Consider the following 24,182-nt stretch of genomic DNA (forward strand, 5'->3'; position numbering starts at 1 on the left):
CCGTGAGTGAAGCTCGTGGTAGGAGGTTGGGGCAACACCCCTAGCATAAATTATTGGGGGTGACACCCCCAACTAGAGACTCGAGGGTAGTGCCTTTGAAGCAAAAAAATTTCATTGCTTAATAAAGGAGTTAGTTGTTAGTTTTGTATGTGAGCCAATCTTTGTAAATTGCTAGAAAGGTTTGACAAATAAGTGGTTATGGAATGTGAAAAGTCAAAAAATGTGAAGCAGTGTGAGTGCTTTTATATATCACATAGCAACGATTTTGTTGCAAGATTATAATTTGTTCTTTGTTGGATAATAAAAAAAGTGGATGAATGTTTCTCTATGGATGTAGCCCACATTGGATGAACCACATTAAATTTGTGTTATGAAATGTTATTTTTGCTTTTCATTCTGCATCATAATTGATATTGTTTAATTCTTTTGTCGTCTTGAATCCTAACACAATTATGATACCATTTTGGATCATTGTTTTGACTCATGGTTTTAGTATACCACTTGTGGTTTGTGGTTTCAACCTTGGCTATTTATTGCTTCTTAAGGATTGAGAGTTATACGATTGAGTTGTATCTATTACTATATACTAAAATTATTTTAGAACTTGAATACTGGTGATACTCTTGTAAAGGCATAGCCTAAGATTTGTATTGCAATAGCTTGGTTGTTAATAATATAATTCATTTTCCTTAAATTGTGAGGTTTTCTCTCCAAAGAGTTTTCCTCACATAAATCTATAGAAAACTATATAAAACCCACTAGAAAATACATTTGCAACACCAAAATTCAATCTTGGAAACTCTAGAAACTACACAATCAACCTTACAAACCAAAATAATCAAAACTACTAAAACCCCAAATTCATTCTACATAATAGTAACCTCCAGATGAGTTTACCCTATAATCAAAGGCCTCCCATCCTAAAACCATCTAAAACTCATGGGAATCTCATCCATAAGCTTTGATTCCCTAATGGGTTTCTATCCACTAAAGAGGCCACAAGCGTATAACTCTATGAGATATAATGATCAAAATGCAATAATTGAAAACAAACAATTCCCACCTTTTATATGTACAAGGCCCAAATTGGGCATCCAAATTCTAATGCCCCTTTTGAGCTGGCATCATTAAAATATTTATTTCAATTTAATATCTATTTTCTCAAAAGATGTAAATTAAATTAGGATATTATAAATGTTAAATAAATAGCATTTCCCAATTTGTTCAATTACCTCTAACATACAATTTTTTAATAGTGAGAAATTACTAATTTTAGTAAGTTCGATTTTGGAAAAGGAGACATGATAGGTATCTTCAACAAGTTTCACGACAAACCATGGATGTACAACGCACCATTGATCTTGATTTCTTGTCTATGTAAAGGATTCAAATTAAACTCTAACACATCCAATTATGATCAAATAAGAATCATCATTACGATACAATGTCCCACCATTTTTTTTTCATTATTTGAAAACTAACTTGAATGGGATGTCATATGGAAGAAATCCCCAAAGTTTATCAACTATGTACCTTTTGATGCATAAGTTATCGAGGTTAGAATAGAGACATTTATATCAAAGTGAGAAGAAATTTCAAGGTCAACATCTAAATCATTTTTCTCCTCTTTGTAGTTTTTAGGAAGTGCTCAATCTTATTATAATTCTAAAACTTTTAACCTTGGAATTCTTAGGAGGTTTGGATCTCCTACATGATTTGGATTTAGAATTTTTTTCCTCATCCTTATTCTTACCTTTCATCTTCAGTTTTCCATAAATATCAAACCTTTCATCTTCAACCTTATTATAGTAGATTCAAAAGCTTTATGCCACATCTCCTTTGAGAGTAGAGTAGTCACTATCTCATTCATTTTGAGTTTATGTAGCGCTCTTGGTTGCTAAAATGATCTCATAAATTTTGAAAGAACACAATAGTGTCATGCAATGACCCCTCCTCTAATTTCATTCCAATAAAGTGTAATTGGGTCACAATCATATTAAACACATTCAAACGCTCAATTACATAACAATCATCATCCATTCTTAAGGTATACAATTTTTTTCTCAAGATAAGTTTGTTAATAAGTGGTTTAGCTTGAAATTAGCTATCAAATTATCCCAAAGATCTTATGTGGTGGATTTTACATGTATATTTAATGAAATAGAATTTGTAAAATAAATTTAGGTGAGACCTTTTGATTTTTGATAAATCCCAATTAGCTTGTGACATAGTAGTGAGTTTGAATCTAGATACAGTAACCCATGGATTTTTATCTATAAGCATATCATCCATCTTGAGCTTCCACTACTCAAAGTTAGTGTCAGTGAACTTCTCCATCTCTATATTTGATGTTTCTTCCATTTTGTTCCAACAATATCTCCTTTAATGCGAGGTCTCACTTAAACCAAAATAGAACAATAAATCTTGTCACTAACATCTAGGACATAAGGTGATCAAGCTTTGATACAAAAAATAAGAAATAAAAAAAATAGATGTGTAAAATACACTTCCTATACATTATATGAAAAATAAGTATGTGCAAAAATTAAATTAATCATATAGTCACAAGGAAATAACCACAAAAATAATATACTATAACACAACAATTTATATAAGGCACACTTTAAAGAGAAAAATCCCACACACCAAAGCAACTCAATGTATTATTCACTAATAAAATAGTTAGAATACACTTGTTAGGTCTAGGCTTTTAAAAGAGCTTCACTAACAAGATATTGAGCTATTTTAAAAGTGTAATAGTACCTAAAACGCTCACTACGAGAGTTCCATGTTTTAAGCACCCAATAGATAAGAGAACCGATGCATGAAACCATTAGATGATAATTAGGAAATCACAAGTTAAAATCACTCAAAATGTGATGCTAAAATCCTTAATCAAAATTCAACACTCATATCTCAAGATTCCATAGACTACAATAAGTTTTTTCTTACACTTATCATAAGTTTGTTATAATCCACTCACTAGCTTGGGTGCTCTATTTTGGCCCTATTATCTCTTTTCAAATATGTCATACGATGTATCATAACATGTATCATAAGTTGATCAACAAGTGTAACATCGTCTTCTAACTCTTTTAACATACTATATATGTTTTGATATTTAATGTGGGAGACCTAAATTCTAGAGGTCATAGCTTTTGAAATGGAAAGTTGATTGAGCTTTTTTTTCAATCTGAAGATTTCAACAAGATCCATATTGCCATGACTAGCTTGTTATGGTAAAGACCCCTTTTACTATTTTTAAGACCAAAATTAGCCTTTAAAAATCACATTATCATAATCTATACTTTAAAAATAATATATTTTTTTCAATTTTTAAAATTAAGATGTTTTAACACAAATCATACAAGAAAAAGAAATTGAAATAAAATAGGTAATTATCAATAATAAATAAAAAACAATAAACCTTAAGCTAACAAACCATAACATTCGCTTACCAACCATTTTGTTTGTATTTACATATATGACACTAACAACATATATTTCTCTCTCTATATATCAATAAATAGACATTAACTTTAAATGTAAGATGTGGATGCCAACTTGTCCTAACAACTTGTACCCTATAAAGGAAAACATGGACCAATCTTTTCAAGTTGAATGGTAAATAAAGCATAATTACTTTTGGGATTCCACAATATTGCCAAGGTCCCTCAAAAAGCATAATCTTTGGACATTCCCTTGTGGCAATACTTATCTTGATGTTTAAGTGCTTGTAAAAAGCTTTTTTCCACACAAATTAATGTGGAAACCTAATCATAGCGTGAGCCATCACCATCCTAGATTTTAGCTAGTCCTCATACATAATGACATGTAGTGGTAGAAAATTTCTACCTTTTTGTTTTTAGCCCATTTTGAAGGCAATGGCTACGCAGGGGACAAAATGGCCCGCTGTCATGCCTTCTCCATCGGATGCCGCATGCCATGCCATCCCATCACGTCCGTCTATGGCCGTCCAATCAAACACAAATGGTCCCATCAACCCGTTACATCCGCCAGTTACATCCGCCAGTTATAAATAATAAATTATATATTTAATTTTTCTATGATAATTTATATGTTTAAATTTTTAATTTATTTTAATAGAAAGTATATTACAATATATAATTAATTGTAAGATATATATTATATGTAAATTTTAAATAGTGATTTTAAATAGTTATTTTAATTTAAAAAGTAAATATATTTAGAAAATATAATTTTAATATAAGAAATAAATACCTAATTTAAAAAAATAAAATAATTAAATGATTTTAACATAAAAAATAATTATATGATTTTAACCTAACAAATAATAAGTGATTTTACTAATATAAGTATAGTTATTTCTTATGTTAAAATCATTTAATTATTTTTTATTTTAAAATTACTTATTGATTAGCTTAGGTTAAAATCGTATAGTTATTTCTTATGTTAAAATCATTTAATTATTATTTATTTTAAAATTACTTATTGATTAGGTTAGGTTAAAATCGTATAGTTATTTCTTATGTTAAAATCATTTAATTATTTTTTATTTTAAAATTACTTATTGATTAGGTTAGGTTAAAATCGTATAGTTATTTCTTATGTTAAAATCATTTAATTATTTTTATTTTTAATTTTAAAATTACTTATCGATTAGGTTAGGTTAAAATCGTATAGTTATTTCTTATGTTAAAATCATTTAATTATTTTTTATTTTAATTAAATGATTTTAACATAAGAAATAACTATATGATTTTAACCTAACAAATAACTAAGTGATTTTAACCTAACAAATAACTAAGTGAGTGATTTTAATTAAGTGATTTTAACCTAACAAATAACTAAGTGAGTGATTTTAATTAAGTGATTTTAACCTAACAAATAACGTAACAAATAACTCATATAATTATTTCTTATGTTAAAATCATTGAATTATTTTTTATTTTAAATCTACTTATTTATGATTTTAACATAACAAATAACTAAGTGATTTCAACCTAACTAATTTGATACTTACTATTGATTTCAATGGCAATATATATCAAACACCATATAATTATTTCTTATGTTAAAATCATTGAATTATTTTTTATTTTAAATTTACTTATTTATGATTTTAACATAACAAATAACTAAGTGATTTCAACCTAACAAATAACGTAACAAATAACTAATTTGATACTTACTATTGATTTCAATGGCAATATATATCAAACACCATATAATTATTTCTTATGTTAAAATCATTGAATTATTTTTTATTTTAAATCTACTTATTTATGATTTTAACATAACAAAAAACTAAGTGAGTGATTTTAACTAAGTGATTTCAACCTAACAAATAACGTAACAAATAACTAATTTGATACTTATCAAACACCATATAATTATTTCTTATGTTAAAATCATTTAATTATTTTTTATTTTAAATTTACTTATTTATGATTTTAACCTAACAAATAACTAAGTGAGTGATTTTAACCTAACAAATAATGTAACAAATAACTAATTTGATACTTACTATTGATTTCGATGGCAATATATATTAAACACCATATTGTAATATACTTTCTATTAAAATAAGCATGGCAGCGGGCCATTTTGTCCATTGCATAGCCATTGCCCATTTTGAAAAGGTAGTTTGATTTATATATATTTTATTTATTTAATATTTTGAAGTTGATTGTAAGTTTGAACATAATGTGTAATTTTTAAATAATATGATTAAAAAAATAATTTTTATATTTAGAAGTTATATTTAAATATAATATTAAATTATTTTTTAAAATTTAAAAAAATATTAAATAAAAATTTATATTATATTATAAATTTATATCAACATTTTAGACATAGATATATGTTTGTTCAAATTTTTTTAGAATTATTGACTTCATAATAAAGAGTTTGAGTAGATTTTTTAGGATCACATTCTCTGATCTATCATTAAGATGAAAGAGAGTGTAAGAGATGTAAAAATAAATTGCACACAAAAGCTCACTTAAAGGATAATTGAAGGGAGAGATTTTGGGAAGATACACAAAGAATGAGAAGGAAAGGATATAAAAACTTATACTTTTATATATATATATATATATATACACAAGTTATGAATATTAATACATATAGATTCAAAACACTGATTCTAAAAAATCAAATTTAATTTTTTTTTTAGAAAATCAAATTTAATATTAAACATTTTATTTATTTAAATATATTTTATATATCTTAGATTAAACAATTGTTTTAAGATATTTCTAGAAGATGCTTCTGATATTTCTAGAAGATATTTATAGTAAGTAATACATATCATATAATATTATAATTTATAATTTTAAAATATTTATTATAAAAATATAAATTTATTTAGAATCTTGAAATAGAAAGATATAGCTGTTTGTAATTTAATAATATTTTAATATAAATTTTTAAGATATTTCTATTTTTTAATAGAAATATAATTGAATAATAGAATATAATTGTTAAAATAGAATATAATTTTTAAGAATATATTCTATTTTCATAAATTTAGAAACTTAGTAAATTTAAGATTTTTAGTATTTTTATTTATTTTTAAAATTAAATAAAAATTGAAATATTTTATATATATAAAGCAAAGTATTTTCTTTTTTAATTTATTTTTAAAAGAATAAAGTACTTTTCTATATTTTGGGTAACTGTGAATGTGTAACTGTCAAAAATAACTCCTCTTGACAGGCAGATCGACAGTCAAATTTGGGCCGGTAGGGCACTGAGAACAAACCGTACACAGTTTCAAACTCCTCTACGAAACTATTTCTTCAGATGCTGGTTTCTGTGTAGGGTTTGCATACACTCGGCACTACATTCATGGCTGCAAATTTTCTCTTCCTTGGACTTTGGGTGGAAACCCATTTGCAATCCAGTGCCTTCTTAAGGAAACCAGGCTTCTCCCAAATTCTCATTTGTAAATCCGAAAGCAAAGGAAATTTAACAGCGAAAATGTCGATTTCTCTTCTAGGCCAGATCCTCACTTGTAAAGGTATGTTTGTCCTTTCTTGTTTTCTTCTGAATTTTTCCTTTCCATGAGAACAGAGAGAGCCTGAATGTGGGTGTTGATAGCTTTTTAAAAGATTTTTCTTCTCGCAGTAAAGCAATTTTGCAATTTGGGTTTGTGCTCAGCCGCTATGGCATGGAAGACAGGGGATCCCCTCAAGATTTGAACACGTTAGTGTCATGCAATGACCCTTCTCTAATTTTATTCCGGTTACATTGTCACAATCATATTATTGTCATTATGGGAACACTTTGAAATGCGTACTTTTTGACCTTTGTGCACATAAGTGATCTATGGGTGCACTAAGTTAACTATGACGACTACTTGTGCTTTTTATTCCAGATAAATTTATAATAAGTTGTTTCTGAATTTGATTGTGTATATCTTTGATGCAAAAAAGATATACACAATCAAATCCACAAACAACTTAGGATTTAGTTATGGATTGTGAAAATTTGATCAAATCAAGATAAGTTTGTTAATCAAATTCTTACAATGATCTTATTTGGTGGATTTTATATGTATATTGAATGAAATGGAATTTGTTAAATAAATTTAAGTGAGATCCTTTGCTTTTTGTCTAATAATAATTTATGACATGATAGCAAATTTGAATCTAAATACAATAATCCATATATTTCTATCTACAAGTGTATCATCCATCTTGAACTTCCACAACTCAAAGTTAGTGTTGGTAATGTAAGGTTACACTTAAGCTAAGATAGAATAAAAAACCTTGTCCCTAATATCTAGGGCATAAGGTGATCAAGCTTTGATGAGAAATAAAAAAAATAGAGGTGTAAAATACACTTCCTACACTAATATATGAAAATAAGTATGTGCAAAAATTAAATTAATCATATTATAGCTCAACAATTTACATAAGAAAAATTTTCAAAAAGAAATCCCACACACCAAATCAACTCAATTTATTATTCAATAATAAATTAGTTAGAATATACTTGTTTGGTCTAAGATTTTACAAGAATTTCACTAACAAGAGATTTGGAGCTATTTTAATAACATAATAATACCTACAAAGCTCACTATGAGACCTCCATGTCTTAAGCACCCAATAGATAAGAGAAGAGAATCAATATATGAAACCATTAGATGGCAGTTAGAAAATCTCAATTTAAATTGCTTATAATATGATGCCAAAATCTTTAATCAAAATTCAATGCTTAAATCTCAAATCATATTAAAATAAGATGTTTCTTACGCTTACCATAAGCTTGTTATGATCTTAGTCACTAGCGAGGGGGCTCAATTTGACCCTATTATCTCTACTCAAACATGCTTATGACATATCATAATATGTAGCATCAATTGATCAACAAGTGTACCTACCTCTTATAACTCTTTAACATATTATGTATGCTTTGACATTTTCAATATGAGAGATCCAACTTCTAGAAGTCATAACTTTTGATATAATAAATTGGTTGAGCTCCCTTCTTTCAAATGGAAGATTTTGATGAGATCCATATTGTCATTAATATTTTGTTTTGGTTAAAACAAATTTAAATATTTTTAGGACCAAAATCAACTTCTAAAACCTTATTAAATTATATGATCATGTTATATAATTTGAAATTTACATTTTTTATTTTATTTTTAAATTAAAATACAAAATTAAAACATCTTCTTTAACATAATTTGTAAATTAACACTAGAAAAAAATTGAAATAAAACCAATAAATATTTATAATAAAAAATAATAAAATTTATATTTCAATCTTACATACATAACATTGAAAATTATAGCTTACCAATCATTTTATTTGTATTTACATATATCACACTAGGCAACATATTAATCTTGAATACTGTTTTTGCTTAATCAAAAACATATTAATCTTGAATAATAAGAAAATCTAAATTTGTTATTAACAATTTTTTTTTTTTTTAAATATTAAATCAATATAAAAAAACATACATAATTACATTTAACTATAGATACAAGATGTGGATTCCAACTTGCACTAACATCTTGTACGCTATAAAGAAAAACATGCATCAATCTTTTTAAGTTGAATGGTAAATAAAGCATAATTACTTTAGGGATTTGGTTCCACAATATAGTCAAGGTCCCCCAAGTGCTTGTAAATCATTCGAGGGCAAGCTTTTTTTTTCACACAATTTAATGTGAAAACCTACCCATAGCGTGAACCATCACCATCATATATTTTAACTAGTCCTCATACATGATAACATGCGGTAGAAAATGTCTACCATTTTTTTTTCCCCATTTTTATAAGGTTCCTTTTGGTGCATAAAAATAATTAGCTGATCATTTTGTCATTTTTTGTACTTTTTTGTCATAATTGGTCCATTTGTGCATCACTGTTGGAACATTTGTGCAAAAATATTGGGACATTTGTCCACAAGTACTGGCAGTTTTGAGTGGACGGTTACTGGACATCTTTAGTTAGGTATCATGCAACACTTTGAAATGTGTACTTTTTGAACTTTATGTGCATAAGTGATGTACTGTTTAGGATATGTGGGTGCACAAAGTTAGCTATGACGACTACTCGTGCTCTTCCCCTAAACAAATTCAAATGATCAATTACATAACAACCATCATCCATTCTTAAAAGCGCAGAAATTTTTATTCAAGATAAGTTTATAGTAAGTAGTTTCTGAATTTGATTGTGTATACTTTGATGCAAAAAAGATATACACAATCAAATCCAGAAACAACTTAGGATTTAGTTATGGATTGTGGAAATTTGATCAAATCAAGATAAGTTTGTTAATCAACTTCTTACAAAGATCTTATTTGGTGGATTTTATATGTATATTGAATGAAATGGAATTTGTTAAATAAATTTAAGTGAGATCCTTTGCTTTTTGTCTAATAATAATTTATGACATGATAGCAAGTTTGAATCTAAATACAATAATCCATATATTTCTATAATCCATCTTGAACTTCCACAACTCAAAGTTAGTGTTGGTAATGCAAGGTTCCACTTAAGCTAAGATAGAATAAAAAAACCTGTCCCTAATATCTAGGGCATAAGGTGATCAAGCTTTGATGATAAATAAACAAATAGAGGTGTAAAATACACTTCCTACACTAATATATGAAAATAAGTATGTGCAAAAATTAAATTAATCATAATATGTAGCATCAATTGATCAACAAGTGTACTTGCCTGTTAATTTTGTGGATCAGAATTAAAATTTATCTTGTTCTATGTATTATCTATCACTGAATTGTTGTATAAATCTGATTGTCTTCTTTTATGTTGCAGGAGAGGAGGAGCATTTTTATTTCAATGTCCATTCTCACACATTTCATTTGGTATATGTAGTGGGCTGGGTACGATCAAGCGATGCCTTGACTGGCCATGTCTTTTGGACATGGCCGATCAAGACATCACTTGATCATGCCCCCTCACGATAATAAATGTTTGAATGAGAGACTTCATTTATCTTACCGAGGCTATCATGCATTAACACTCCCTCTTAGCTAGGTAAGATAAATGTAAAAGGTATTGGGAGCAATATTCATAAATTGTATGATGCTTATCTTGGGACCATAGTTTCAAGATGTGAATTGCCTCTGTCGGTGATTCTATTCACAAACTCTTGAGTGGATTGCCTCCATCGACAATTCTATCCATAAGCTCTTGTGTGGATTGCCTCAGTCGACGATTCTATCCACAAGCTCTTGTGTGGATTGCCTCAGTTGGCGATTCTATCCATGAGCTCTCACATGGATTGCCTCAGTCAGTGAATCTATCCATGAGCTCTTACGTGGATTGCCTCAATCGGTGATTCTATTCATGACCTCTTGTGTGGATTGCCTCAGTCGGCGATTCTATCCACAAGCTCTTACATGGATTGCCTCAGTCGATGATTCTATCCACAAGCTCTTACGTGGATTGCCTCAGTCGACGATTCTATTCATGAGCTCTTGTGTGGATTGCCTCAGTTGACGATTCTATCCACAAGCTCTTCCGTGGATTGCCTCAGTCGGTGATTCTATTCACAAGCTCTTACGTGGATTGCCTCAGTCGACGATTCTATCCATGAGCTCTTGTGTGGATTGCCTCTGTCGGCGATTCTATCCACAAGCTTTTATGTGGATTGCCTCAGTCGATGATTCTATCCACAATCTTGAGTTATTGTAAGATTGTCACCTTCCAATAACCTCAAAAATACAAGTGGAAATCATTTGGAAGTCATCACTTCCTTATGATTTACACAGGGCCCATAAAATAATTATTAGTATTAATAATAATAATCAATATTTACAATTTTTACCTCAGAAGTGCTCAATCTTGATTAGTAAGCTCCCTCTCAATCACAAGGTATCTTGAGTTTCTTCTAGAGAACATATTTTTTTGAACATACGTCTGAATTTCTGACTTCAGCAAGGGACGCTAGTAGTTTAAGTTTGAGAGGACAAGTTCTTGCAATGTGGCCATATTCGAGACTTTCAAGGAGATATCAATCTGATCTTAATCAAATCTTCCTTCAGGCGGTTAGGCTTTATAGAAGGAAACCTGGCTCTGATACCATGTTAATTTTGTGGATCAGAATTAAAATTTATCTTGTTCTATGTATTATCTATCACTGAATTGTTGAATAAATCTGATTGTCTTCTTTTATGTTGCAGGATAGGAGGAGCATTTTTATTTCAATGTCCATTCTCACACATTTCATTTGGTATATGTAGTGGGCTGGGTACGGTCAAGCGATGCCTTGACCGACCATGTCTTTTGGACATGGCCGATCAAGACATCACTTGATTGTGCCCCCTCACGATAATAAATGTTTGAATGAGAGACTTCATTTATCTCTCATTCAATCATTTATCTTACCGAGGCTATCATGCATTAACACTGCCTCTTATAACTCTTTAACATATTATATATGCTTTGACATTTCAATATGACAGATCCAACTTCTAGAAGTCATAACTTTTGATATGATAAATTGGTTGAGCTCCCTTCTTTCAAATGGAAGATTTTGATGAGATCTATATTGCCATAAATAATTTGTTTTGGTTAAAACAAACTTAAATATTTTTAGGACCAAAATCAACTTCTAAAACCTTAATAAATTATATGATCATGTTCTATAATTTGAAATTTACATTTTTTATTTTATTTTTAAATTAAAATACAAAATTAAAACATCTTCTTTAACATAATTTGTAAATTAACACTAGAAAAAAATTGAAATAAAACCAATAAATATTTATAATAAAAATTAATAAAATTTATATTTCAATCTTACATACATATCATTGAAAATTATAGCTTACCAATCATTTTATTTGTATTTACATATATCACACTAGACAACATATTAATCTTGAATACTGTTTTTGCTAAATAAAAAACATATTAATCTTGAATAATAAGAAAATCTAAATTTGTTATTAACATTTTTGATTTTTTTTTTAATATTAAATCAATATTAAAAACCATACATAATTACATTTAACTATAGATACAAGATGTGGATTCCAACTTGCACTAACATCTTGTACGCTATAAAGAAAAACATGGATCAATCTTTTTAAGTTGAATGGTATATAAAGCATAATTACTTTAGGGATTTGGCTCCACAATATAGGGGAAAGGACCCAGTAGTTGTGCACCCTAACTTCGCACTTCTCAAAATCCTACTTGGAAATTTCAAATCACTCCAATTTTTTTACAGCAGCTTACTTGGCAAGTCCCCTGCTTATAACTAAGGTTTCAGGGCCACATCATCAAATATGATGCCACATCAACATGCTTTTTGCCAAGGTGTCCAAAACAGCCCCCCAAAAAAGTGAGACCAATAGGCGTGCAGAAGAGACCCCAATAGTTGTGCAGCTGACATGGCATCACCTGATTGGTTACTTTTTACAATATTAGTACATTTCTTAACAACTATTGGTACATTTCCTAACAACTATTGGTACATTTCCTAACAAAAATATATATTTTTTGTTTCAAACAATAGGTTTTATTTGTTCAATTTTTGGAACAAAAGGTATCAACAACCCTCACAACAATTGGTACATGCTCAACTACTGAGTCCTTTCCCCTAGTCAAGGTCCCCAAGAAGCATATCTTGAACATTCCATAATGTGGTGATACTTATCTTGATGTTCAAGTGCTTGTAAATCATTCGAGGGCAAGCTTTTTTTCAAACAAATTAATGTGAAAACCTAACCATAGCGTGAGCCATCACCATCATATATTTTAACTAGTCCTCATATGATACTTATCTTGATGTTCAAGTGCTTGTAAATCATTCGAGGGCAAGCTTTTTTTCAAACAAATTAATGTGAAAACCTAACCATAGCGTGAGCCATCACCATCATATATTTTAACTAGTCCTCATACATGATAACATGCGGTAGAAAATGTCTACCATTTTTTTTCCCCCCATTTTGATAAGGTTGCTTTTGGTGCATAAAAATAAGTAGTTTGATTTATATTTTTTTATTTATTTAATATTTTGAAGTTGATTTATAAGTTTGCAAATAATTTGGAAATTTTAAATAATATAAATTTTGTTATAATATTGATATTAGTTTTTAATTTTATAGGTTTTAGAGTCAAATTTATTGATCTAATGGTTTAGAAGAATTCATCTTTCATAAAAATAAATAATACACTTAACATTCATTAAATTTTTTTTTTAATGAATTGATATTTTTTTTATATATTTAAAAATAAATATAAATTTTTAATTAAATTTTTAAAATTTAAATATATATATTAAAATATTTGTGCTATATTGTTAATTCATGAAAATAGGTTATACACACTGCTGTATATTTGTTCAATATTTTAAAATACTTTTTTAAAAATTATTAATTTCATAATAATAAAGAGAGTTTGACAATAAGAGAAGAGTTCTAACAGCTCAAACTCTCTCTAGATAACCATTTTCAAATACAAGTAGTGAACATTCATACAAACAAATTTAGAACACTAATTAAAAATTAAATAGTTTTATTTTTTAAAATAAATTTTATATATCTTAAATTAAACTGTGGTTTTAAGATATTTTTAGGAATCTTACGCCCTTCTCCCCGTAAAGCGAGTGGAAAAATATCCACGATCAATCAACTTCAGAGTGCCAATTTTACTAAAAAACACAAGGACATAATTACCACTATTAGGAAACTCCCTCCTAAATATCATGTTCATATGACCGTATTTGGGCATTCTAACTTTAAAATAATTATTATTTTAGAGGATTGTTTATAGATAGATAATAAAGTATTTTTTTATATATCTTGGGTAACTATCAATGTGTCTGTCAAAAAAACAACTTAGTTTGACAGGCAGATCGACAGTCAAATTTGGGGCAACTGAGCATTGTACAACAGAAACATAAACCGCACACGGTTTCAAAATCCTCTACGAAACTATTTCTTCAGATGCTGGTTTCTGTGTAGGGTATGCGTATACTCGTCACTATAGTCGTGGCAGCAAATTTTTTCTTCCTTTGACTTTGGGTGGGAACCTATCTTCAGACCAGTGTCTTCTTAAGGATACCCCGCTTCTGAGTTCTTCAACATTTCATTTGTGAATCCGAAAGTAAAGGATATTTAACAGCGAAGATGTCGATTTCTCTTCCAGGCCAGATCCTCACTTGTAAAGGTATGTTTGTTCTTTCTTGTTTTCTTCTGAATTTTTCCATTCGACAAGAACAGGGAGAACCTGGAATGTTGGTGTTAGAAGGTTTTTTAAAAGATTTATGTTCTTTAAGTAAAGCAATTTTGCAATTTGGGTTTGTGAGCAGCCGCTGTAGCATGGAAGGCAGGGGAGCCCCTGAAGATTGAAAAAGTGCAAGTAGCACCTCCACAGACCAATGAAGTCAGAATCAAAATCGCTTACACTTCCTTGTGTCGTACAGACCTTATTTTCTGGCAAGCAAAGGTGAATTCCTCTAAATGACTAGTACTGCCGATACCAACAGGCTGAAAATTTCTTTAATCTAAATCTCAGCGCCGTACCTTTTGTATTGCAGGGCCAAACACCTGTTTTCCCGCGCATCTTTGGGCATGAAGCAGCCGGGTATAGATTTCCTTGCCTTCGTAGCATAATTATTTAAAATTGTGAGATCTGAGGTCTGATCAACCCTAGTTACTCATCAAATTAGACGAAATTATAAGAATTGAGGTCTGATCACTGTAAGTTAACTCATCAAATTAGATACTTCAAAATAATACTTACTCTGGCGATTGTCAATGGCAGGGTTGTGGAAAGTGTGGGAGAAGGAGTAACTGATCTGAAGGTGGGCGATCATGTGCTGCCTGTATTTACAGGAGAGTGTGGACAATGCAGGCACTGCAAATCAGAAGAGAGCAATATGTGTGATTTGCTAAGGATTAACACGGACAGAGGAGTTATGCTTAATGACGGCAAATCGAGGTTCTCTATCGGGGGAGAACCCATCTATCACTTCCTGGGGACATCTACATTCAGTCAGTACACCGTGGCACATGTTGGCTCTGTTGCCAAAATAAACCCTGCAGCTCCTCTCAACAAAGTTTGCATTCTAAGTTGCGGTGTATCCACAGGTACCTTTAACACTTAACGAAACATCAAAATTGCCAAGTATTGTTCAATCTTTGTGAGATGCAGTTACAGTGTTGTGTTAAATCAGGAATGGGCGCTACATTAAATGTGGCCAAACCCAAGAAGGGTTCGACTGTTGCCGTATTTGGTCTTGGAGGTGTTGGACTTGCGGTAAGAACAACGTTGATTTGCAGAGTGTATTTAATTGCTATGATAAAAATACACATTTGAAAAGCTTTCTATAGATTTATATCATATATGATCCATCTCACCAAGAATCACTCTAAGAGGTTTTGGGAAAATATCTTTACACCCATTTTCCAAAGTTTTAGTATTGATTACCAAGGATTCTGAATGCTTGAAACTCGAAATTTGAGTGATTTACAGGCTGCTGAAGGAGCGAGAATTGCTGGGGCTTCCAGAATTATAGGCATTGATTTTAACCCTGGAAAATATGAGAAAGGTAATACAGGGTATTTGATGCAGGTCAACTAACAATATGTTTGTAATTTGTTGAATTAAAAAACGAAACATCCTCTTGAATCAACTGCTAACCACTTTATTTTACTGCTAAAAGGTTATTAGCTATGCCACCCACCTGAGTTTTTTAATTTTTCTAACAAAACATTGGCAAATCAGTGTAATTGATGAGCCCCCTTAATGCAAAGCTTGGTCTGGAAGCCTTTAAGAGTTCTAAGGTTTAGGGGTTCTGGTGTTCCAGGGTTTAGGGGTTTTGGTGTTTTAGGGTTTTAAATTCGCTGTGTACTGAGCTTTTGAACAGGTCCTTACTGCTAATCTTTGCTTTGCTTCTTTTCTTCAGCAAAAGAGTTTGGAGTAACGGAATTTATAAACCCAAAAGATCATCAGAAACCTGTTCAACAGGTTTGTTGAACTCCCCTTTTCATTCTGTTCTCATAACATTTACTTAACCTGTTTCGGTTTATGGGGTTTAATGGGCGAATGCTCTTTTCTGTGTATGATATTTCTCTAGTCAAATTTAATTATTTAAGAAAAATTTCTCCATTTGTAGGGTATTATTGTCTAATTCCAGTGCTTTCCCAGGGATATCATCCTTCTGTCGTATTCAAACTGAAAAAGAAATGACGATTTTCTTGTTCTGTTTTTACAGGTAATTGCAGAAATGACTGATGGAGGAGTAGACTACAGTATCGAGTGTACAGGGAATATTAATGCAATGATTCAGGCATTCGAAGCTTGTCATGATGTATATCCCGAAACCCTTACTGTAAAAAAATACTCCTTATTTTGGTAATCAAATTTTGGTTCCTTGATCTACATAACTCACTATTAGACTTGAAAGAAAGGGTATCTATATGCTGCTGAAACTAACTTTGAGTTCATCTTTGTTTTGATTTGAAGGGGTGGGGCGTAGCAGTCTTAGTAGGGGTGCCTCATTCAGATGCAGTTTTCGCTACCAATCCTGTGAATTTCCTGAATGAGAAAACATTAAAAGGAACTTTCTTTGGGAACTATAAGCCCAAGACAGATCTACCAGGGCTGGTAGATAAATATATGAACAAGGTAAAAATGAATATGATTGTTTCTATGAGATTCTGTAAATTTCTACATCAATAGGGCCAGACACCCTTTCATGTATTTCAACTTTCAAATTACTAGTAGTAAATTAGCTCCCGTTCCTCTGCAGGAGATTCAACTAGAGAAGTTCATTACTCACGAAATACCACTTTCTGACATTAACGAGGCATTTGAGAACATGATGGAAGGAGAGGGCCTGCGATGCATAATTAATATGGAAGATTAGATGGTGAGGAAAATCAGACTAGGTGGAAGGTTTTTATTAAAAGCATTTCAACTGTTCACTTTTTATGTAGATTTTTGGAACTTCTGTGACTGTCGCTAGTGATCAGTTATATTAGCTTGTTACTCTGTTTATATATAATTTTATATGGTTAACTTAATTACATATACTAATATTATAGGGTCGAGATGGTTTCCTTATATCTATGTGGGTTTTTTCACCAGCTATGAGTTTATGTTTTAAATAGAAAAACATACAATATGTTTATGTATATCTCTTTTTTATTTATAGAGACATAGTGGTTGTGATGAATAACGTTTAGAGTTAGAACATTCAATCTTAATGTCCCTTTTGAAGGTAAAAAACTTTATTTCTACTCATATGCTTGATGAAGGCATGCACAAGCTGTTCATTTTTTGGTGTATAAACTAATTCAATTTCCTTGTTGATCATATGTTTATGAATAAAGTGATGATGCATTTTAATATGCTTCTTGTGAGCAGCATTTTGTTGGTGCATAAACTAGTTTAATTTCCTTATTAATGACATGTTTATGAATGAAGTGATAATGTATTACAATATGCTTTGTGTGAGCGTGGAACACTAGATTCTTGGACTTATTCAACACTTTGATTTTCACAATACATAGTCATGGGATTAGGTTGGGGGTGTTAAGATCCTCAAGAAGTTGTTTTAGTTATATTGCTTCACAAACCTTTTGCTTCAATTGATGACAATGCACCATTAGGTTCCTTATTTCAATTTATGAAATAATGGAAGATCTAATATTGAAACAATAATGAAAGGTTGATTTCTTGGAGTCTTTGCAACCTATCCAACTTGAATCTAAAACTTCAGCAAGTTTGAAATATTCATTCTTTGAATATTCCAATTTGAAGTTATTGTTTTCCTTGAAAATATCTCAAAACTCATTTTGCAACTAACCAATGACTACCTTGAAAAAGACAAGATGAGATTCCAACTACATGAGATATGTTTGCAAAAAGTAAATCAAATTTCTCATGAAACTCCTATAAAATGTATCATTGATTGCTTTACATCAAATTGGTACTCGTGAAGTTTTGCTATTTTGCATTCTAAATTATGTTAAAATTTCTTTGGTGTAGAGGAATGTGTTTTTAGGTGTTTGGCATACTTCAACTTTAAGAAAGTAAAGATACAATCCAAGATTGGACATCTCAAAAGTGGTCTCATTATCTTCTTTCACTTCATTGATTAGTGATTGATACTTTTAAGCGACAAATCAATCATCAACACACAAGACGATGAAGATTAACTTGTGATTAAAAGTCTTAATGTACCAATTTGGATCTATGTAAGATTTCTAAAATCTTCTTTGAAAAAAATACTTGTCAATTTTTTAATATTGGGCTCATGGAATAAGTTTAAACCATATAGTGCTTTTTCCATGCAACATGATATGCTCCTTTCATTTTCTACAAGACCAAGAAGTTGTCATTTATACCTCCTTTAGGATTTCTTCAATTCGGAATGCACTTTTGACATCCATTTGGTTGATTTGCCAAACATGTCGTGAAGAACATTTGGTTAACATTCTAATTTTGACAGTGTTGCAATTAGGGAAGAAGTTTGCTCATAATCAACACCTTTTGTTTGTTTATAGCCTTTAGCTATAATTTTTTTTTTTGGTGACAACTATCAATTTTGAACTTGGTTGTGAACACCCACTTGCAAAATCAATTGCTTCTTTAACAAGAAGTAAAAGATCAAAACTCATATGTGGTTCTAACAAATTGAATCTATCCCCTAATTCATAACACATAGCTACTTTTCTTCCTTTTCTACTTTCTAAAAAGTGCTTAGTTCATGAGCACTAGTCTTGCATTTTGACATGGGCACTCTTCTTGCTCTTTATAATCTCCCTAGAAGAGTATTGGATTGTGGAGTGAATATTGAGCTTGAATTTGCCTCATCATACCTTTTCTTTCTTTTGCTAATTCAATAGTGCCTTTTAGTTTTCAATCAATCTTTAGGGTGAATATGCTAATGCATCTTTATCATCTTACTCTTTTGGCAACTCAACATTGTGAGTAATTGGAAGTTGGCACTCTTATAAATGACATTTGTAGAGATGCACTTTGGTTCATCTTATGATCATACGATCGAAAGGATTTGCTAGTCATCATATCTAATAATGACGCATTTCTAACTCTTATCATCACATTTCCTTCTTTTCTCTTTTAGAATGTCTCTAGAGGAAATGCTTTTAAAGCTTCTCAAATACCTAAATGATTATTTCTTACCTAACTAGTCATCTTTTGGAGAGATGTTTTCCAAGCTTTTTTTCAAGCTTTACTTGATCAAATAAGTTGTATAAATTACTTCTCCTCATAAATTATCTCCAATATTACAAGCCTTGAGCATTGATTTAGCTTTCTCTTAAAGTGTCTTATTCATTCTTTTAGCCACTTCATATTTTGAGGAGTATATGGAATTGAGAGTCTCCATTTGATCCCCTTTTGTTTGCAAAATGACAAATGTATCTAAGGAATATTATCACCATTACTCGATCTTAGCATTTTAATTTTGTTATCATGGTCATTCTTAACTTGTAAAAGTTCATTGAAAGCATCAAATGCTTTGACTTTTTCTTTAAAAAGCAAACCCATACCTTTTGAGTGAAGTCATTGATGAATCCCTAAAATGTCAAGATTTCCCTATGGAAACTATCTTCATTGGTCCATACAGATCAAAGTGAACTAATTCTAGCTTCTTGAGGTTTTCTAGGATTTTCCAAAATCAAACTTGTCTCTATGTCACTTCGTCATCAGCTAGGACTCGAACCTAGGACCTTCCATACATTGCTGGAGTGCTCTACCACTGAGCTACTGGCCCCCCTCTTGGACCAGTCCATTGTCGGTCCGGGTGTGGCTTATTCCAACACCAACACCCCCCCTTAAGCCACACCTCTCGTGTGCTTGGGGCTCCTAGCATGGACTTGGCTCTGATACCATGTTGAGACATGGACCAGCTAGGACTCGAACCTAGGACCTTCCATACGTTGCTGGAGTGCTCTACCACTGAGCTACTGGCCCCTCTTGGACCAGTCCATCGTCGGTTCGGGTGTGGCTTATTCCAACACCAACAACCATAACATGTGATTCATAAAATTCTTCATTTTTAATGACGGGTGGAAGATCATATGCAATATTTTGATTAAACATATCCTTCAATGACTCAAGAATAATATGGCCAAACCCTCCATTCAATAATTAATTCCTTTAAGCAATGCTTGAAATCAAGGTTTTAGAGGAGTCTATCCTCAATTAAAATAGTCCTTTCACATGTTCATCAGATACCAATTCTCCCTTATTGTCAAACACCGTACAAATTTCTTGTTAAAAAATGACTTTCATGTCTTTGGCAATTATATGGTTAACCGAGATAAGATATATTTTATTCTACAAACAAGGAGAATGTTATCAACACCTATTTTACCTTGAGTTGGAACATTAAGACGAGCTTTGCCAACTCCTTAAACGTGTGTTTGCAAATCATCTCCAATGTAACAATGTCTCTTAATTTCTGTAGTACATTTCTCAAGTTGTCAATATTACTAATCATGCAGCAAGTAGCACCTAATTCGATAATCCATAATCACCATTTTTGACATTTTGCAAGTATATGCTAAAAGAAATATGTGACTTTGATCATCTTCAATTTTAGCATCAACTATCATACCTCCTTACATTTTTTTATATTTTTCTTCTTCTTGAAGAATTGTTGCTCCAAATGACTAGGATGATTATAACAATAGACAAACTTCCTTTCTCTTTCTCGATATTATCCACAAACATGACACCATTTCTATCAAGGATTATTGCACTTCAAAATAAAGGCAAAATATTTTTTTGAATCAAGCTTATCATCTATATTGAGCATTTCATCATATTGTAATAGTAGACACTCCAAGCACTGAACTTCAAGGTTGCTAATTTTGCATTCAAAGTGAGAATAGTGGGGAAATTCACAAACAACTTAAAAAAATTATTAAGAGATATGGAAGTGATATCTTTTGTACTAGATCCCTAGTCAGTTATTTTCGTAATATTCTAATCTTTATGTATTCTCTATGATTTTTAAGTTAGATTTCATAAACAGTGGACTATATATTAATTGCAAAACTAATCACACAAATATGTTATTGTGATTTCCTATATTTATTCATTTATTAATTTCCTGTATTAAGTTGTGGCCTTGCTTTATTTAGAAGAAAAATATTATTGCCTTTGATTACAAACTCATATTAATGGCTACTCCCTAAATACAAAACTTGCTATAAAAAAATCTCACAACTTTTTAGATTTAGCAAAAATCTTTGTGATGAATGCTACAAGCTTGCATTGACACCAATTGTTGAAATTGTGTCTATTTGAAAATTTGAACCTAGAGTTAGGTTATGTGAACCTCAAGACACCAAACTATGATACCTGTTTTAGAAAAGTCTCTATTTTCAGCAAGACGACAATAGGGCATAACAAGATTACAATTAGGCCTAGATAAGACAAGACAAGTTAGGACAATATTATAAAAGGGTTGATTAGTTTGGAATTGTAGTATAATCCTTGAGATAGACCACAATTTTGACAAATTTGGTTTATTATGTCTATTTTAGTTCTTAATTGGTGTATTTTTTATTTGAAAGGTATTGAAAGGTTTCTAGTTGGCTAGTGAATGTTCCCTTAGTGGATTTGTATGTTTGATTACCTTGATTTCAAAATCATTTGTATAATACCCTATTTTGACTACTTGCTAGAGAGCCATGGATAACGAAGTTGTTGGAACTGAATACTATGCTACAAGTATACTTAAGCACTTGTGAGTTCTAGAAACCTGTTTTCCTCATTCTAAACTATATAACTGGCCATCTCTCTAGATACCTTACATCAAATGACGATTTAGAGGACACATGTATTGATGCAATAGCCATAGCTTTACATTATTGCTTACATCTGTTAGAGTTATCATGCATTAGCTAATAATTATTTATTTAATTATTAGTCTATTATCCTCTACGTTTAAGTTAAATTTAGGCATTTAATAATAGGGTAGGCTAATTATTAAATACACTTTATCCCTTTAGGGTTTCTTTAGGGTTGCACACCTTTAGGGTTGCTATTCTCCTTTTATAAAGATTGTATTGTACTTTTTAATTTTTTTCCCTCTCTGAATGATAATCTTTTTCTTCAGAGCCATTATTGTTTTTTTGCCTCCATTCTTTTTTTGTGACAGGTATTTTGCTTGCAGGTGTTCTTAGGATCTCTGAAGTTGTATTTCTCAACTTCTTCATGGTATCAGAGCCTACATCTGTTGCTACTTGTTCTTGATTTTTCAGAAGATTTTTGGAGGCTAGGGTTTCAAGTTCTTTCAAAGCTTTTTATTTGGATCTGGGGTGCTTCTTTGTTTTGGGGCATTTTGGGCCTAAACGGACCTCACCATTGAGCTTAGAAACACCCAAAAACCCCCATTTTCTGTTGGCATTATAATAGACAAGAAGAATGTTGGCATTCCAATTACAGTGAGAGATTGTTGGCATTTCAATAAGGATATTGAGAAGGTTGTTGATGGCTATGGATATGACTAATTAAGGATGTTCACTGTCTTAATATTATTATTTTGTCATTGATGTCAAGAAATTGATTTTCTAATTCAGTATGATGTTGCCATATCTTAAGCAATATGATTTGATGAGTATAAAGATGTCGGTAAAAGACACAGAAAGAATATGATGAATAAGGGGATAAGTTAATCAATGGGCAACTATTACCGAGTTAAACAATGATGAGATCATGACGTTTAGATTGTTTTGATATCCTACATATGTTGTTAGTTGAAAGGTTAATACTATACTATGTTACCGAGCAAAGAACCTAGTCGGTAAACCCTAAGGAACCTAGTCGGTAAACCCTAAGGTTATCGCTATCGGTTAATGAAGGCAGAATGTCTACCGTGTGAAGTTTAGTATTTACCAAGTTGCAACTGAGTAATAACATAATGCATTGAATGAATAAAAGCATTATTTAATGAAGGAAGCTGATGAGCTGGAGTTGATTAAATGATTGGTAAGTCGTGTATGAAGATTGTTAAAGAATCTATGGCAAAGAAAGATCGGTAGGAAGATCTACAGCTCAGATTGAACCACAATACCCTAACACAAGTTCCAAGGAGAAAATGCAAGTTCCAAGGCAGGGTAAAACGTTTTTAGATCGAAAGATACATTGAACCTGGACAAGATTGAAGATCTGATGGCTATGATTGATCATGGGAAATGTGATCAAGGAGATTAAGCGGTTGGAAGATTGTTTATAAATAGGAAACTATTGATAAACAATGTACGCGGGCAAGTGTATGCACAAGGATGCTACATAGTGATTACCGAGCACAGAAGCTTGAAGACCTGTTTTGATAACAGAGTATAGAGCCCAACAGAAGGACAAGATAAGTCCTATGAATAGATTGTATTGAGCAAATAAGAATCTGCTTCAGCATTTTTAGATGTGAAGTTGCAGACATATTTTTATTACTGTTATTCTGTGAAGTAGCAGAAAATCTCTTAACCGAGTGGACTTAACAGTCTTATTTGTAAAATCCTCTAGCAAGGTGACATTCTTATTGAGTGTTTGAAATCCTCTAACAAGGTCACTTCTAACAAAGTGAAGATCCTAACAGATTTGAGGGAAATCCCTTAACCGGGTCACATCTAGCAATGTGTTTGTAATCTTTAACAAGATTTGCTTTTAACCGAGCATACTCTAGAAGAGTATATTTCTTAGTGGGTCCGAAATCCCAC

The 24,182-nt window shown here is 31.0% G+C and overlaps 1 protein-coding gene across 1 annotated transcript; it reads left to right on the forward strand.

Annotated features, from left to right (window-relative positions):
* The first annotated feature begins 14,408 nt into the window (after positions 1-14,408).
* LOC131047188 (alcohol dehydrogenase) lies at positions 14,409-17,550 on the forward strand. The gene is made up of 10 exons (XM_057981046.2): positions 14,409-14,649; positions 14,792-14,928; positions 15,020-15,066; positions 15,247-15,572; positions 15,659-15,741; positions 15,958-16,033; positions 16,391-16,452; positions 16,700-16,795; positions 16,951-17,112; positions 17,237-17,550. Exons 1-10 carry the CDS (start codon positions 14,610-14,612, stop codon positions 17,351-17,353), a joined length of 1,146 nt encoding a protein of 381 aa, XP_057837029.1. The 5' UTR covers positions 14,409-14,609; the 3' UTR covers positions 17,354-17,550.
* The last annotated feature ends 6,632 nt before the right edge of the window (positions 17,551-24,182 follow it).

This window comes from Cryptomeria japonica, chromosome 7, assembly GCF_030272615.1.
Source record: "Cryptomeria japonica chromosome 7, Sugi_1.0, whole genome shotgun sequence".
NCBI classification, from domain to species: Eukaryota; Viridiplantae; Streptophyta; class Pinopsida; order Cupressales; family Cupressaceae; genus Cryptomeria; species Cryptomeria japonica.